General features: G+C 37.6%; 1 protein-coding gene and 5 non-coding genes across 7 annotated transcripts; all 6 read right to left on the bottom strand.

Moving 5' to 3' along the window:
• Positions 1-206: 206 nt before the first annotated feature.
• On the bottom strand, positions 207-9,546 carry vps37a (VPS37A subunit of ESCRT-I). 2 transcript variants are annotated; one of them, XM_069167065.1, is made up of 13 exons: positions 9,360-9,546; positions 9,046-9,182; positions 7,311-7,385; positions 6,418-6,535; positions 5,230-5,333; positions 4,761-4,983; positions 4,418-4,488; positions 4,117-4,244; positions 3,943-4,001; positions 3,759-3,827; positions 3,112-3,255; positions 2,911-2,999; positions 207-2,667 (listed from the first exon to the last, which is right to left on the bottom strand). In XM_069167065.1, the coding sequence occupies exons 2-12, from the start codon at positions 9,153-9,155 to the stop codon at positions 2,919-2,921; spliced, it is 1,182 nt and encodes a 393-aa protein (XP_069023166.1). In that variant the 5' UTR covers positions 9,156-9,182; positions 9,360-9,546; the 3' UTR covers positions 207-2,667; positions 2,911-2,918. The 2 variants fall into 2 exon arrangements, with proteins under 2 accessions (XP_069023166.1, XP_069023167.1); XM_069167066.1 differs by having other exon boundaries at positions 4,761-4,980; positions 9,046-9,545.
• A 968-nt stretch (positions 9,547-10,514) lies between these two features.
• On the bottom strand, positions 10,515-10,699 carry LOC138209717 (small nucleolar RNA U3). The gene has a single exon (XR_011179187.1). It is a non-coding gene; the product is annotated as a small nucleolar RNA U3 (small nucleolar RNA).
• Positions 10,700-11,002: 303 nt separating this feature from the next.
• Positions 11,003-11,218, bottom strand: LOC138209714 (small nucleolar RNA U3). Its single transcript, XR_011179184.1, has one exon. It is a non-coding gene; the product is annotated as a small nucleolar RNA U3 (small nucleolar RNA).
• A 1,916-nt stretch (positions 11,219-13,134) lies between these two features.
• Positions 13,135-13,350, bottom strand: LOC138209716 (small nucleolar RNA U3). The gene has a single exon (XR_011179186.1). It is a non-coding gene; the product is annotated as a small nucleolar RNA U3 (small nucleolar RNA).
• Positions 13,351-14,640: 1,290 nt separating this feature from the next.
• Positions 14,641-14,856, bottom strand: LOC138209715 (small nucleolar RNA U3). The gene has a single exon (XR_011179185.1). It is a non-coding gene; the product is annotated as a small nucleolar RNA U3 (small nucleolar RNA).
• A 1,293-nt stretch (positions 14,857-16,149) lies between these two features.
• On the bottom strand, positions 16,150-16,365 carry LOC138209713 (small nucleolar RNA U3). Its single transcript, XR_011179183.1, has one exon. It is a non-coding gene; the product is annotated as a small nucleolar RNA U3 (small nucleolar RNA).
• Between the last annotated feature and the right edge of the window lie 2,411 nt (positions 16,366-18,776).

Consider the following 18,776-nt stretch of genomic DNA (forward strand, 5'->3'; position numbering starts at 1 on the left):
TTCTGTTAACTGAGTTATTTGTAGTTACATAATACTTTCAAATGTCCACATTTCAGAAAGAAATATTGTACTTTTAACTTCACCATTTTTATTTGAAAACCAAAAGTGAAAGTTTGTTTTCATTTAATGGGGACGTTCGATTGGCTTAAGGCATATGTAATGTTTAACACTCAGTTACAACATCCACGGTTTGATTGAGCCCCCCCCCCTTCTTTCTGCCATAGTTTCCTTACTCTTATTAAGCAGAACAAATGCTGAATCCGTGTCATTCCTCAGCTTCCACAAATGCACCGACCTTCTTGATGTCATGTAGCAGAGCCATACACGGATCTCTCTCCATGGCACTGGCCCTTCTGTCTGAGACATGATGGTCTGACACATCTGTCTCTACTGTGTAAATGACTGAACAATTACTTTAATGCTGAAGCCGTAAATTGTTGTTGACATTTCTTAATAAATCATCGCAGTGTAAACGGTTTATGTTTCAAAAATAATTGATCATTGTTGCTCTTGTCCTTTACATTTACTATTCAATGTTACATTTTGTATGAGCATTCGTAAAAAAAAACTTTCGTTGACAAATGTCCTGTCCATCGTCGTGAAAGTACCTCTCCAGATTTATTCTGCTAGCTTCTATTTAATCTCTCATTATATTTTTTTCTGACGATTTGTCAAAAAGCAGAATCTTTAGCTTGTGCTACCTTCATTGCTCACAACTATAAATGTCTGTTGGCATGTTGAACCCACTCCTGGTTTGACTCGTCAAAGATGTGTGAACAAGCTCAGCAACTGCAAGAGAACCCATAATGGCCGTTTACGTTGTAACAAGTAACATCCACCAAAGTTTTTTAGTTTGATCTGGCCAGTTATAATTCAAACTTTAAGGGCAATAAGGAACCCTGAAGGAAGACAGATCACACATTACTGTAAAACATTCTGCTGATGTGAATGAACAGTTCCTTACTTCCTATGAGATCTAAGACCGACTGGGTTTAAGACCGATCTATTAGGATTTATTTCATTATTATTTGAGTGTATTAGTAGTTACTGTCAAACAGCACATACACAGTATTTATTCTAAATGCTTTATTACTCTAACAAATTAAATAAGAACATATAATACAAGGTGTCTGAGTCTTTGATTACAATATAGCCTATTATTAACATTATTTAAATACAGTATCCAATGTCATCGAGTTTTCACGGCAGCATTTAACCTAATATTTCTCAGCCTTATCCCAAATCTTCTGAGGCTTTTCAGCAGATATTTCAAGTTCAGAAGGTGTCACAAAAAAGTCGGGCTGTCAGAACTGTGCATATCAGCGCGAAGTGGCGATCAGGATGTACAAAAGCACGGCATTAAGGTAAAACTGACCATTCACATGGTCTCGAGTTTTCAGATTTGAATTGCATAATTAGCTTAACTGGTCCGTGGCTGAAATAATGTGTGCTGACATGCAGTAAACGTCTGACCCACAAAATAAGACAACAAATGGTGTTTGTTTTCTGTGCTAACAAAAGGAACCGCAACTGCTAACCATGTTAGCATCCTGTTTGCAACGATACCTTCATCAAGCAGAATTACAATATAGAAGACACACAACTGTTACGCTTTCTGGTTTACGTTGACTTTGATTTCATAACATTCATCACAACGTACAGTAGATGGAATTGTTATGGGGATCATCAGAGTACTGCTTTAACATGGATTTACACATGTTTATGTAAACACACTATATTCAGACAGCGTTCAAAGTGGGAAGCCCAACAACCTGATAAGGAATCAACCACTTTTCCACAGTGAAAATGCACAGTTTCAATTTGAACAGCCCGAGTTAACGGTCTACCGACACCAGCGCCCTGTTCTTGCTTCTGTTTTTTTTTTGTCTGTAAATTACGAATTTGTTTTGTTAAATTACAAACAGGAAATGTCTCAGACAAATTATCTTGCCTATTTCAAAGACACTCCCTCTGGTAAAAGTGTTTTAAATGTTTACAACACCCTTTCCGATGTAAACAGGATTATGGACGTGCAATGGCTGCACAGCATCTCTGTAAACTAAGAAACGGCCTTCGTGGGATAATAAAGCAAGGACTGGACAATGATCTCAAGAGAGCACAATTCAGAATAATTTCAAAGTGATATTAATTTAGTCACGGCATGTATAAACCTATGGTTGGGAGTGCTGTGCTAAGCAATTTGCACTTTCTTCCAAATGAGTTCACATCACTGACCACTCTGATCTAGTGCAAGTGATCCTCTGAGCTGAGCCACGAGACATAAAATTCCCGGAGGAAACAACTCTTTCTCATCATCGCCAAATCAAAACTAGACAAACAAAATGTGCACGAAAAAGAAAAGAAAGAAACCTCCTTATTATTGTGACTGGAGCACGTAGGCATGTGTCGCTCATCCTCCCAGTTTCGGCCTCCTGTGTTGACTCAACACTTTCTCCATCTCGCTCTCAAATGATCATGAACAGTTTTTTTTCTTCTTTTTTTTCCCCATTTTTTTTTTTTTTTTTTTAGCTTAGATCTGAAGCCCAGCATTGTCATCACCATATTCCTGTTTCTACAAACTGCCCATTGGTTAATCGGTGTGCTTTTCGGCCCCTGTAATGTCTTTTCCTTTTTAGTTGGCAGCAGCTGGCTGAGAAAACATCCAACCTGTGGAGCAGAGATATGGCATGAGGAGTAGAAAGAACATGTGCCTGTGACAAATCAGATTTCTCCAATTTAAAACGGTGGAAACTGTATCTGTAAACCCCAACCAGGAGCTCTGCCTGTTGAGTAACTGTCAGCTGAGAACCACCAGTTTCCCTTTATCATGAGACAAATGTGGTGTGACAGAGTGTGTGCGTGCGTGTGTGTGTGTGTGTGTGTGTGTGTGTGTGTGTGTTTGTGTTCTACCTTGTGTTCTAGTGACTGGTAGGAAACTGTCCATGTGTGTTGATGGACTGTTGCAACTTCTCTTCTTTGGCCCTTCTGCTGTGGCAAAGCTGTAAAACGACACAAAATTCATCAATGTACCGTTCTTCTTCTGCTGTTACACCTCCGATAACATTCAGACTTAATAAACGAAACATAAACACTGCACTTCTGGTCACCCACCGTTCTCTTCTCCATGAAGCTGGTCAGGAATTCGTCGATGTCAGTGCGTCCCTCCAGGAAGTTTTCAGCCGTCTCCTCCGACTCCTCTTCGGCCTGGTGGGCTGCAACTTTTAACCGCGCCTGTAGAGTGCTGAGGCTGCAGCTCTGGTGGGGATAAAAGAGATAAAATATAAATAAAAAATGAGAGAGCAAATTTCACTGAGCGATAAGAGGCATGTTTAGATTGGTTTCTTTAATCTCTTTAATACTTATAATAGACCTCCTTCACTTGGGATAGGTAACTTATTCCCATCAAACATGGAAAATAGATCCTCAAAATACAAGTGTAGTGAGAGATCAATATGTGGTCACTAGTGAGTTCAGTCTGGACTGGAGCATAAATCAAAGCTTTTTGTTCTCTTAACTACAGACCAGTGTATTTGACACTAACCCGTCTATCATGCTTAGTTTAAGTTGAAAACGGCACTATGAGATTTTTTTTTGTTCCTATAACTGAAGTAAAAACCAAGATTGCCCATTTTTGTCACAGAAATGGTGAAAATAAAATTGCATCAAGCATCTAAACATATCAGAAGCCTCAATCGGAAGTGTTCATGTGTTTGATCTGTTTTCAATGAAACCAACGTGTGATGAGTGCAGCCATTTACCTCACTGAGTTCATGCTGTCTCTGCATCTTTGTCTCGAAGGCCGACTTCATCTGAGTCAGCTGTTCATACTGTCAACACAACAGACATAACCACACGTCGTGAGCAGCAACACAATGGCATGAACGTGTTTGCTGTGCGTGTGGGTGTGTATGAAAGAGAGAGAGATTTGACGCAAGAACTAACCTTGTAGAGCATCTCTTGCCTTTTTCCTTCCAGCTGTGGCTCCATCTGAAGGTTTTTCTCTGTAAAATGACAAACACACAAGCAGGTCTTTGTAAATCTCAACTCAATTGAGCTCCTCTTTTATGATTGACCATGCAGGCTTTCTGTACAAGGTGGGACAGGAGAGGAACTTACTAGCCATGTCCACTATATTGGTGACCAGCTCCTCTTTATCAGTGGTGACCTGTTTGAGTTGCGGTAAAGTCACAAAGAACTCCAGCAACACGTCCTCGTTTTCAGACATAGTCGACAACTGAGTCAGACTGGAGTGGGAGTGAAGCACAAGGTGGACACACAGGTAGAGATAAAACGGTGAACAAGAGAATCCATCAAATACAATGCTTTTCTCAAAAACACATTATGAATTGCTTAAATTGTGTCTCAATAATTAAGTCTGAAAGACATTTCAGGTTGAAAATATTCTGGAATACTTTACTTCATGTCACAGAGTTCAGGAAAAGACTCAGGAATATCAGGCATCCTGTACACGTGTCCATTCAGTCCAGCCTGAAAGACACAGAGGTATTACAACCACGTCACATTCTACAATCAACATGCACCTAAATGGAAACTGATGCTTCGCAAACTGTCAAATGCTTGACCTGATATTTGCTTTAGAGCTGCGGAGTTTCTTCCAATATGGTAAACAACAACAAGCCATTCACAGTTCGACAAATCTAAATTTATTTCACTTCTTAAAAACTCCGTTCTACGCGGGTTAGTGTCAGGATGGATGTTACCAAGCCTGCACACGTGTACATTTTCCATCTTCAGTGTACCTGTAAGTCTCCGGTAGGTACAGGTAGCGGCAGGTCCGATATGAGTCCGTATGGGGCTGGAGCTCGAGGAGGCCCGTGGGTACTGTCGACCCCTGGGTGAGGCATGGGAGCTGGAGCTTGGCCCGGACCAGGAGGCGGCGTCTGACTGGGACCCACATGGCGGGGACCATAGTGGAAAGCCTGAGTGGGGTAAGGGGGGATGCCTGCAGGCTTGTACATACTGCTGAGGTAAATGTGGGAGGAAATAACAAGCATGTCAAATGTATCTGGAAGTGAAAGAAATTACAAAGTACAGCCCTAAATTTACATATTAATAATAAACTGCTTTTTAGAGCAGGTTGCTGCACTGACCAAATAGAAGTGTGACGTCAAACACATTTAACCAAGAACAAGGTTGGAGAGAATTGCATTGAGACAGTACTGAGAAAGTGGAGTCCGTTTTTCAGAATGAATGTAAGAGGAGACTCACTACGGAAAGCCACCAGGGCCAGCAGACATCAAGGCAGGAGGACTTTTCCAGAACTCGTCCAGCAGACTCTGAATGACCTTCCCTAGATCGGAGTGCATCCCAAACTACAACACAGACAACAAGAAAAACTAAATACTTGCAGAAATGTGAGAACAATATTACAGTTAAAGCTACAGTGTGAAACTGAAATAAAGTAAAAGGATTTTCTTATTAGGAAAGAAAGAAGTCAGGAAAATGAGAAACAAGGTTACCAAAGAATTCTGGAGAAAAAGCTATGCTTACATACTGAACCTCAATTATCAGATTTCTTTCCGTGTCTTTGTTATGGGTTGGTATATATTTGTGTGTTTAAACAACGCACCCTAGATTCAGAAAACTGGATATGACATTACACCGAGTTTGGTACAGAAATAACAGGCTTGGACGTTCAGCGGGTCAAACAAAGGCTCCACAGACACAATCAGCCACATACTTCATGAAAAAAGAGGGGAAAAAACAAAACGCATTTTCCATGTCAACATAATATCAAACAGTCAGAGCACTTGACTGGATGCAGTGAGAAGACAAGCTCGACTCAGCACACAGTTTTTCTTTACTGTGCATGTGTCTCTATCTGTGAAAGGCCGATTGCTTGGCTGTGGAAACCACCTTACTGTGAATTACTCAGCTCACTTTCACTTTCAGTCAGAGGCTAGATTTCGTTACCTCTGACGCCATGATGAGTAATGGTCTTTCCGTTCAACTTGCCATACTGCTGCCACAGCAGTGCTTTCCCTGAGCTGGGTTGTCTCAAGATTTTTCACCAAGTATATAAAACATGTTGAAGCAATACTTGTAGTTAACAACTGCATGAATGTAAAGCAAGAAAGATAATGTTACCAGTCTAAATAATACCAACCCACCTCGACCACTGGTGGGTCGACGGAGGCAGATTGATCCCAAGTATCAACAGTATTGACACAAAGTCTCATTTTGAGGGTTGATTACAGAGTGAACAGGCTCAATGAAACTGACAAAATCTGAATTAGCACCAACCACCACCATGACTAAATACTCAACTGCAGGGAAACTCTGAATTAACATCCGCTGCAGTCGTCTAACGAGAAAACAAATTAGCCGAAGCTTTACTGGAATGTTTCATAACAAGCGTCTGATGAAACACCCCCCTGATCCAAGACGATTACTTACATTACTGATGAGGGGGCTCGTGATCATGGTGCCATTATTGCTGTCGACTAAATGATGACCAACGGGAGGGTAGACACTAACCACCGGCTTCTCCTGAGGGAACTGAGGAGGCAGCAGACTGGAAGAAGGCAAAAGTGTGACAGCTTTAGCTTTATCAGAATATAATAATGTGATATGCATATCAATATTGTAATAAACGATTGGTATTTTTGATGACTGGCTGTTAATCTTACATGTGTTTAAATACAGGAAGAACAACCTACACAGAGACTCCTATGTGTTAAAAGCAGTGAACGAATACATGTGCACGGGTGGTTTAGATGTTTCAAAACAGGTAACACATCAGATTTAAGAAAGTGTTTAAAACACGTCATACACCTCAGAGCAACGCGTTGGTGAATGTTGACAGCAAGAAAATGATGGGATAAATTCACTGCACTGATGAGCGAATCATCATAATATATACGAGATATAGTAGGACATGAAAACACTGACTGACGGCAGTATTTCGGTTCTGACCTATCCAGTACCACAACCTATTTCAGACCAGCCTTCATAACACACACATATTTCCTACACACCGAAGCCTTGTGTTCTCTGAGGCTTCAGAGGACAAAAAAAAAGAAGTGTAGCACTGATAAGAGAGAACGTGTTAACGGTACTCACTTTAATCTCTCGTGAATATAAAAAATGCATCTGGTTCCTGTTTTTTTCCTTGTCAACTTTTCAAATAGTGGATAAAAAGACAAGACAATTTGTATCTTGTTTGCAGTGTGATGCTAGCAGTCCCTCGAGGTCAGATTTCCAAACACATCGGTGGCTAAAGGTCGGCCGGCCGACCTCCTGCTGCTGATAAACTCACACTGTGTTTGTATGCAGAAAGATTTACTCACATGTTAACACTAATGGTGGAGTTGTTGACGGTGAATGGTATTCTGTACTCCACATCCTTCTGGATCTCTGCAAGGCTGTGGAGAAACAGGAACACAGAAATGACGTAACTTCTAATCTTGCATTGATAGTCACGTAGATAAAATGTGTTACATGTCTACAATGAGCGTTTAAGAACATTCTGCTGCTTTGGAGAGAAAGAGACAGATTGAGAGAAGCAGGTCTGTAAAGTATATCTCAATAACTCTCAATCCAAGTCGCACACAGCTCTGAAGTAGAACACAGCTTTCCAGTTGTGAGCAAAATAAAATAAAGTTTTGGTGGATTGGCATAGAAATAAGCAGCGGTTTGATCAAAAACAGGGTGGACTGTATCGTGCTCATGTGTAATTGCTGCTGCTTCTTAAAGATGACTTTATCCAGTTTTACATTTCCTCACATGTATTACACTTTATATTTACTGATATGAAGCAGTGTGAATGTTAGGGCAAACATTTCTGTATTTGTATCTGACTTTATAATAAACAGATTTAAGAAGTTTTACTCAGCAGAAAACTTGTTTTTGTTGATTTTTTATTTTTAAATAATACTGAAGTGTTCACCAATATGTAAAGAAAATCAACTTGCATGTTCATTGCCCCAAATTCTGATCCCACTCTTTAATTGACTCATTCACGTGGGTACGTTCAACCAGTGACATTCACCTCAAATTACGCAATAACTAAAATACTACAATATTTACAGTATGCAGTCATTGCTAGAAAGAGTTTATGACAATAAATTAACATTTAAAAGCTTGTAATGTTTATTTTGGTCCTGAAATTTATATCAGATTTCTGAAAAACAATCTATACACAATATATAACAAATAATAAACACATACAAAAGGTGAAAGCGGGTTGTCAAGAAAGCCAGAACTTTCACATGGTCCCGTACAGAGTTGTGTCCTCTTACACAATACTTGGTATTTTGTAAAAAAAAAAAAAAATCACCGTCATGGTACAGTGTCAACTCTGCAATATTAGCCTCTAAAATCCCATGATTCCTTCACAAAAAAACAAAAAAAAAAGTGTATATAATTCAATCTTTGTCACGGACTCTGCATACTTTTACATCTGGAGGGTGATGACTGATTCTATGCATCTGGCTGGACGTGTAAAACAGTCTGTACATGTTGTTGGTCAGAGAACAAAGCTACAACAAATGGGTTACTGAGGGGAAAGAACTGCTTGGTAAACAAAGGCTAATACTTTAATCTCCACGTATAATGAACGAGCTCATCCTAAAACTACACGCGTGACCAACACTGGACTGATCACAGGACGCTGCCAGCAAGCCACAAACTTGTGTCATTATCTCCCTAATGACACTGTTAAATGTCACCGACTGACTTGATTAGCCAGTTTGCTGACGCTGGGTGACGCTTTGTGGAAAGGTTAGCACACCCACAAAAAAAAAAAAACAAAACCACACAATATGTGTGCCAAAGCAGTGGTGGTGGGTTCATGCAAAATCCCGTGAGATCATTTCGACACATTTACAAAGGGGAGCTAACGACGCTACGTAAACACCAGCTGTCTGCGTAAACCGAGTCGACTCGATCCCTTATTTTACGTTAGTAAAGTGGCAAAAAAAAAAAAACCGTTGTCGATTTAATTTGATCAAAACAATGACAATGTTAAGTAGCTACCGAGCAGCACCGAGGAGGGGAGGAGGGGGGGGGGGGGGTCGTCGTTACCTCGGGTGAGCGGCTTTGAGCGACTCGATCTGCCGCTGTCTTTGTTGCTGTAGGCTGTTCAGAGGAGGGAGCGGTCCGGAGCCTTTGGACAGGGGGAAGAGCCAGTTCATTCTCTCCTGGCGAAACCACAGACTGAACTTGGTGATAGAATATTTAAAAAAAGAAGAAAAAAGGCCGATTACAGACGAAGGAGAAAGTGAGCATGAGCGGCACACGGTGTGGAGATTTTGTGGCGCTAACACCCCCCCACCTCCCCCCCCCCCCCCCCGTTAGCTTGGTCAAAAGACTCGGTTTGTTGTCCACACGAGGCTCACTTTGTATTTACGTTACAAAGTCGGATGTCATATCCTTCTGTGTCGCTTCAAATGTCCCCTCCGGTTTTTGTTTTTTTATCTCCGAGAGTTTGTGCGTAATTGTATCTCTTGTCATTAATATCACTGACGCGAGAGAGGTTAGCTGCTAAAGGAGGAAAACAACCCAGCTAATAACAGCTTGATCAACTTATTTACGTGTTACGTCACGCAACAAGTCTACGTACGTAGTGCGTCACTTCCTGTTTTTTTTTTTTTTTTTTTTTTTTTTTTTTTTAGAATAAAAAAAACAAAACTCAAAATTCAAACTGTGTAATGATTTCAAGACAAAAAACGACGCAGCCTTTGACATGTTTGCATATAAACCCTCCTTTTCTAAGTCTGGGAGAGATGAAGAGAATATATGATCGCAATAGTTCCTTTGATTCATGAATTCACATGATGAATATAAAAACAGGTATTTGATATACAGAAAATCATTTGGGATAGCTAGGCAATGGTAATGTCAGAAATGTCCGATGATAATGTAAAACATAAGCCCCATACAGCTGATGAGATCAAGGGAATGGCCCTGAAAAGAACTACGGACAAAGCTGAGTAGGATATTAGACTTTCTTTTATTTAATGTTTGTTAATGTAACTGCTGCGGGGATTGGTCAAATGGGAGACCCTCAACCTTAAATCATAAAGGTCACAAACGTTACACTGACTATATGTCAGTTCTAAACAATGGAGAGTCGTAAGGGTCATTCTTAGTTTGAGGTGATTTATACACTAATGATAACAAAGTTATTATGATTATATTCCATTTCTGCCAACAGATCGACCTAAATCGTACACACAGAACCTTTATATTTACATATTGTCAAAAAATAGTACCAAAATACTAATTTTTACAAAATACAAAATACAAAATTAACAGATGATTGGTTATTTAAGTCCTATGTTTTTTTCTCTCTCACTCAACAAAACCATTGATTGATTCTTGCATTAAGCACTAAACCTGAGCTCTCTCTCAACCAACAGCATTATCCTCAAAATAATTAAAAAAAAAATTGTATTTTTATGAGTTAAAAGGATTAGAGCTAACTTTTGTAAGGAAATGAGAAACAAATAAATGTTCGTGCTTAAGAGCTGTGATATTAACTTACTTTCAGATCCACTCTGACCATATTCCCTTCTTCAATGAGAAGCTAAGAAAACTCATCAATGACAGAGAACATATGAAGCGACTCAATATTTTCTGTCCCCTTCACGCTCAGAAGAGAATATCACGACTCATCATCGAGGTTATTATATATTATTACACTTCATCGATCTGCTTGATCTGATGAAACACTGAAAAAAAACCTGATTACTTAAATTGGAGTGTAAAAAAAGTGTAAAATGATATCTGAAAGCAAAAGTCCTGTCTTTATTGAGAGTGAATAATTCATGTCATTTAGAGACAAAGTGACTTTCCCAAGATGTCATACCATAAGCTGTCATCTCACACGAGACTATTATTTATATATATACATATATATATAATTATAATTACATTATATTATTATAATACGGTCTATATTACATTGATTATATAGCAAACAATGAGCACTATCGTCTAAGGATAATATATGACATGTTATTGTTTACAATATTGAAAAACCACTCTGATCATATTCTCTTCCTCAAAGCTCCACGAGGAAGCAAAGAACGATCGTCAATGACAGAAAACATATGAAGTGAATCATTATTTTCTGTCCGCTTCACGCTCAGAAGAGAATATCACGACTCATCATCGTGGTTAGCGAGACCAAACAGTTTAGAAACACATTTCTCAAGTCAAGAACTATAGAAATGATCCCTGAAAGTATAGTCTTAACGTAACAGAGGGCTCAAACACGAAGTCATTCTCAGGACAACCGTTCTCACTCAGAGTTCATCTCTGCTGCCTGACGTCAACAAAACGACCAGATCACAGCAGTCACCAAACTAAAAAACATAAAAGAGGTATTAAAAAAACAACAACAACAACAACCATCATGTGAGTCTAGATTATTCCTAAAGCTGTTTATTTATTAATTGTTCGTTCCAATATTCAATACCCAGAATGCTTTGCAAAAATAGTCACACATGTCGCTGTATTTCATCTATTTATTCATGTTTTAGGGCATACATGTGTACGGGAGATTACGTTGATCTTTATCTGGACAATACGTGTAAAAATAAAAGTAAAAAAATAACCTAGTTATCAGGAGTGACATTTACAGAACAGAGCTAGTAAGGAAGAAAACATCCAGTTTCAAGTCTGACCGCTTTGAATAAAGAGCTTTCATGTGCTCTATCTAATACAGTTTAAATGTTGACATATTCAATTTCATGTCCATCACACATCAGTGACAATCATTATTCTGTCTACTTCAAGTCAGAAAGTAATATAAGTACATTACATTACATTTCATTTAGCTGATGCTTTTATCCAAAGCGACTTACAATAAGTGCATTTCAACCATGAGGGTAGAAAACCCAGAACAACAGGAATCAAGAAAATACAATTTCTTCAAGAAAGCCAAACTACAAAGTTCTATCAGTAAGTGTCATTTTAAGCGCTACTAAAGTTCTACTGTTCAAGGTAAAGTCTGAAGAGGTGTGTTTTTAGTTTGCGGCGGAAGATGTACAGAGTTTCTGCTGTCCTGATGTCGGTGGGGAGCTCATTCCACCATTTAGGAGCCAGGACAGCAAACAGTCTTCATTTTGTAGAGTGTTTAGCTCAGTGAGGAGCAACAAGCTGATTGGTAGAAGCAGAGCGGAGGGAGCAGGCTGGGATGTAAGGTTGGACCATATCCTGGATGTACACTGGACCCGATCTGTTCACAGCACGGTACGCAAGTACCAATGTTTTGAAACGGATGCGGGCGACTACCGGTAACCAGTGAAGGGAGCGGAAGAGGAGGAGGAGGAGGAGCGGAGTAGTGGGAGTGAATTTAGGAGGTTAAAGACCAGTCGAGCTGCTGCATTCTGGATGAGCTGCAGAGGTCGGATGGTACTAACAGGTAGACCTGCCAGGAGGGAGTTACAGTAGTCCAGATGTGAGATGACCAGAACCTGGACCAGAACCTGGACCAGAACCTGGACCAGGACCTGGACCAGAACCTGGACCAGAACCTGGACCGCCTTCTGAGTGAGAAGAGGACGTATTCTCCTGATGTTGTGCAGCATGTATCAACAGGAACGCGTCGTTGCAGCGATGTTGGCAGAAAGAGAGAGTTGACTGTCGAGTGTCACGCCGAGGTTCAAGTAATAGAAATCAGAAAGTAACACAAGTACAAGTAATAGAAATCAGAAAGTAACACAAGTACAAGTAATAGAAATCAGAAAGTAATAATTCTAATTACACAAAGTAGGTCAGTTGTTGTTTGCTACTAAAGTCTCATATTGTCTCTTCTTCTCATCATATGCTCCATGGAGGAGTAAAGAACAGTAATATGTGACAGAGAGCACATAATGTGAAGAGCTATTGACTCTCAGAAGGAAATATTTTTGATTGCCTGAACAAAACACAATAAATAGATTATTATAGGAGCTGAAGAAAATCAGTCTGAAAGAAAAGTTTCGTTTGAGGATGAACACTGAACAGTCACAGAAACTAACTCAAGATATCATAGTTATTAATGAACTCTATTAATGTGGACATACAAATAAATACTGATTTTAGCTACGAAAAAGGCACCAAAGCCTTCAACTGAAATCAGAAAAGCTAATTAAATATATTTTTTATATTCACATTTATGAAAAAACCACTCTGATCATATTCTCTTCCTCAAAGCTCCACGAGGAAGCAAAGAATGATCGTCAATGACAGAAAACATATGAAGTGAATCATTATTTTCTGTCCGCTTCACGCTCAGAAGAGAATATCACGACTCATCATCGTGGTTAGCGAGACCAAACAGTTTAGAAACACATTTCTCAAGTCAAGAACTATAGAAATGATCCCTGAAAGTATAGTCTTAACGTAACAGAGGGCTCAAACACGAAGTCATTCTCAGGACAACCGTTCTCACTCAGAGTTCATCTCTGCTGCCTGACGTCAACAAAACGACCAGATCACAGCAGTCACCAAACTAAAAAACATAAAAGAGGTAAAAACAACAACAACAACAACAACCATCATGTGAGTCTAGATTATTCCTAAAGCTGTTTATTTATTAATTGTTCGTTCCAATATTCAATACCCAGAATGCTTTGCAAAAATAGTCACACATGTCGCTGTATTTCATCTATTTATTCATGTTTTAGGGCATACATGTGTACGGGAGATTACGTTGATCTTTATCTGGACAATACGTGTAAAAATAAAAGTAAAAAAATAACCTAGTTATCAGGAGTGACATTTACAGAACAGAGCTAGTAAGGAAGAAAACATCCAGTTTCAAGTCTGACCGCTTTGAATAAAGAGCTTTCATGTGCTCTATCTAATACAGTTTAAATGTTGACATATTCAATTTCATGTCCATCACACATCAGTGACAATCATTATTCTGTCTACTTCAAGTCAGAAAGTAATATAAGCACAAGTAATAGAAATCAGAAAGTAACATAAGAACAAGTAATAGAAATCAGAAAGTAATATAAGTACAAGTAATATAAATCAGAAAGTAATATAAGCACAAGTAATAGAAATCAGAAAGTAATATAAGTACAAGTAATAGAAATCAGAAAATAACATAAGAACAAGTAATATAAATCAGAAAGTAATATAAGCACAATAGAAATCAGAAAGTAATATAAGTACAAGTAATAGAAATCAGAAAGTAACATAAGAACAAGTAATAGAAATCTGAAAGTAATATAAGAACAAGTAATAGAAATCAGAAAGTAATATAAGTACAAGTAATATAAATCAAAGTAACATAAGAACAAGTAATAGAAATCTGAAAGTAATATAAGAACAAGTAATAGAAATCAGAAAGTAATATAAGTGCAAGTAATAGAAATCAGAAAGTAATATAAGTACAAGTAATAGAAATCAGAAAGTAAAGGAAATATTTTTGATTGCCTGAACAAAACACAATAAATAGATTATTATAGGAGCTGAAGAAAATCAGTCTGAAAGAAAAGTTGTTTTGTTTGAGGATGAACACTGAACAGTCACAGAAACTAACTCAAGATATCATAGTTATTAATGAACTCTATTAATGTGGACATATAAATAAATACTGATTTTAGCTACGAAAAAGGAACTTACACTGAAATCAGAAAAGCTAATTAAATATATTTTTATATTAACATTTATGAAAAAACCACTCTGATCATATTCTCTTCCTCAAAGCTCCACGAGGAAGCAAAGAACGATCGTCAATGACAGAAAACATATGAAGTGAATCATTATTTTCTGTCCGCTTCACGCTCAGAAGAGAATATCACGACTCATCATCGTGGTTAGCGAGACCAAACAGTTTAGAAACACATTTCTCAAGTCAAGAACTATAGAAATGATCCCTGAAAGTATAGTCTTAACGTAACAGAGGGCTCAAACACGAAGTCATTCTCAGGACAACCGTTCTCACTCAGAGTTCATCTCTGCTGCCTGACGTCAACAAAACGACCAGATCACAGCAGTCACCAAACTAAAAAACATAAAAGAGGTATTAAAAAAACAACAACAACAACAACCATCATGTGAGTCTAGATTATTCCTAAAGCTGTTTATTTATTAATTGTTCGTTCCAATATTCAATACCCAGAATGCTTTGCAAAAATAGTCACACATGTCGCTGTATTTCATCTATTTATTCATGTTTTAGGGCATACATGTGTACGGGAGATTACGTTGATCTTTATCTGGACAATACGTGTAAAAATAAAAGTAAAAAAATAACCTAGTTATCAGGAGTGACATTTACAGAACAGAGCTAGTAAGGAAGAAAACATCCAGTTTCAAGTCTGACCGCTTTGAATAAAGAGCTTTCATGTGCTCTATCTAATACAGTTTAAATGTTGACATATTCAATTTCATGTCCATCACACATCAGTGACAATCATTATTCTGTCTACTTCAAGTCAGAAAGTAATATAAGCACAAGTAATAGAAATCAGAAAGTAACATAAGAACAAGTAATAGAAATCAGAAAGTAATATAAGTACAAGTAATAGAAATCAGAAAGTAATATAAGTACAAGTAATATAAATCAGAAAGTAATATAAGTGCAAATAATAGAAATCAGAAAGTAACATAAGAACAAGTAATAGAAATCAGAAAGTAATATAAGCACAAGTAATAGAAATCAGAAAGTAATATAAGTACAAGTAATAGAAATCAGAAAGTAATATAAGTACAAGTAATATAAATCAGAAAGTAATATAAGCACAATAGAAATCAGAAAGTAATATAAGTACAAGTAATAGAAATCAGAAAGTAATATAAGTACAAGTAATATAAATCAAAGTAACATAAGAACAAGTAATAGAAATCTGAAAGTAATATAAGAACAAGTAATAGAAATCAGAAAGTAATATAAGTACAAGTAATAGAAATCAGAAAGTAAAGGAAATATTTTTGATTGCCTGAACAAAACACAATAAATAGATTATTATAGGAGCTGAAGAAAATCAGTCTGAAAGAAAAGTTGTTTTGTTTGAGGATGAACACTGAACAGTCACAGAAACTAACTCAAGATATCATAGTTATTAATGAACTCTATTAATGTGAACATATAAATAAATACTGATTTTAGCTACGAAAAAGGAACTTACACTGAAAACAGAAAAGCTAATTAAATATATTTTTTATATTCACATTTATGAAAAAACCACTCTGATCATATTCTCTTCCTCAAAGCTCCACGAGGAAGCAAAGAACGATCATCAATGACAGAAAACATATGAAGTGAATCATTATTTTCTGTCCGCTTCACGCTCAGAAGAGAATATCACGACTCATCATCGTGGTTAGCGAGACCAAACAGTTTAGAAACACATTTCTCAAGTCAAGAACTATAGAAATGATCCCTGAAAGTATAGTCTTAACGTAACAGAGGGCTCAAACACGAAGTCATTCTCAGGACAACCGTTCTCACTCAGAGTTCATCTCTGCTGCCTGACGTCAACAAAACGACCAGATCACAGCAGTCACCAAACTAAAAAACATAAAAGAGGTAAAAACAACAACAACAACAACCATCGCGTGAGTCTAGATTATTCCTAAAGCTGTTTATTAATTGTTAATTCTAATGTCCGTGACCCAGAATGCTTTGCGAACATGCCGCTGTGTTTAATCTATTTATTCATGTTTTAGGGCATACGGGAGATTACGTTGATATTAGTCGGGACAGTATGTATATAAATAAATTAAAAAAAAAAAAATTACTTAGGTAGCAGGAGTGACAGTTACTTATTTAGGTTTACAAAGCGGTACACGCAGCACGGTGCGTCGTCGTTAATGTTCCTGACAGAACAGAAGGAAGAATAGTTCCGGTTGCAAGCCTAACCGCTTTGAATAAAGGGCTTTTAATGTGCCGTATCTTAATACAGTTTAAATGTTGACATATTCGACACATTTGTTTTGACAACAGACACCCGAGAACGTCACGTCCAAAAAAAATAAAATAATAATCCGTAATATTTGTTTTTAACGTATACTTTTTTCCGTAACATAATGCGTCCGTCTTCCGGTTAGAGATCCGGCAGCACTTGGTTGGATTCGACACACGAGGTCAGCATTTCATCGGCCAACAAGGTTCAAACTTCACAAGAGCCATTCACAATTGAAAACACCAAACTTGAAATTGAAATCTAATTTCAAGAAGCACGCTTCTGAACTTTCTAGAAAAGCTGCGTAACCGTTTCAACATGGTTACCCAGAAAGTCCCTCACCTCAACCAGCGAGGCCAGGTGAAACACGTTTCTTTTTTCTTTTTTTTTCCAGTCTTCAAGCTGGTTAAAGCGCCACCAAAAGCAATAAAGCTTCACATTACAATAATAAAATGAGAAGAGGGCGGCAGGAGAAGGCCTCCCTTAAAGTAGCTCACGCTAACGCAAACTGTCCAAGCGAGTTTAACGGTTAACTTAATTTGCTCCAAATATGCGTCAAACTCTGGTTTTTGTCAACGTTTTCTTTATAACACATTTATGAGCAGAAACGAGACTAACAAACTTACCAATGTCACAGACCGTGGGCCTGTAGCACATTCATAGCTTTTACACTAAATAAACTCAGGTGACGCAAGTGTCCCGCGGGTTACGTAAAGGCGTTGCGTCGCGCATGCGCAAATGAAACCCGCGGATTCCGCACGTCTCGCTAAAAATAGTTTATTCATGCATGAAGGTTCATTCAACAGATCAACAGACACGAAAAATACACGATTATTGCAAATATGAGAATAATTTACAGTATGAGAAATAACTTTCTTATGCTTCAAAACTTCTTTTTTTTACTACGATATATTCAAATTATATCCCATATTTCACAGGAGGGCGTCTACAAATCATATTCATTTATTAATATGGGTGTTATAAACAACATATAATAAAAAGGAACGTGGTTTTTCATAGCACATGTTTTGCAGCTATGTTGCTATAAACAGATACACAAAGCTGGATTTATTGCTCCAAAAGTGGGTTCGTAGGTGACACTTTTCAGATTAGAAGAACAAAGGACAGAAGGCACGTATTGGGAAATATGTATCATACATGCAACTGAGACTCAAACACAAAACAGGTCAAGATATTACAGACTAAGAAAGGTAAAACATTGAAATTAAAAAATAAAAAATAAAAATTATGTTGTACGATATTTCCAAGTCAAAGTCATCCCAAGTGCTTTAGTAGTAGTAGGATAATGTAGTATTCCTAACTGTAATGGAAGTGTTTATATACTGTCAGTGAAATAACCAAAAGATAGTGACTCGACTGGATCAGACAATTTAAAAAGAAACAAAACCGACATGATTAAAAAGAGGTGGAGGACAATACATATTCACCAAACCTTCATTTAATTCTAAAATATGAGTGATGTGCAGCTTTTATCATATTACTTTTATCAATGTCATTTGTATAATGTCACCATGATCAGATAGAATTTGTTATGGAAATATGTTTCTTTCGGTTGTTACTGTTTGCCGGGCAGAGCAGAGCTAGACTGACTGTATCGTTCGTTAAATATAAATAGTTTTTATTGGTGAAAATTACAAAATCCTAAAACTTAAGCATTTTGAGGCTGTCAGAAAATAGTAATCATTAGTTGCAGGTCGAAACATTGTGGAGGTCCCATTCATGGTCAATAAAATTCTATTCTATTCCAACTCTTTTTTTTTTTTTTTTAATCCACTACATCACACTGGAGATGATTGACATCAGATCAAGATGGATAACTGGAAAAAGAGCAAACTAAAAAGAAATGATGTTGCTTATCATCAGCATAGAGAGCATCAGTCAGCT

This window comes from Embiotoca jacksoni, unplaced genomic scaffold (genome assembly GCF_022577435.1).
Source record: "Embiotoca jacksoni isolate LCO1_2020_lvr unplaced genomic scaffold, fEmbJac1.0.p SCAF_4, whole genome shotgun sequence".
In the NCBI taxonomy this organism is placed as follows: Eukaryota; Metazoa; Chordata; class Actinopteri; family Embiotocidae; genus Embiotoca; species Embiotoca jacksoni.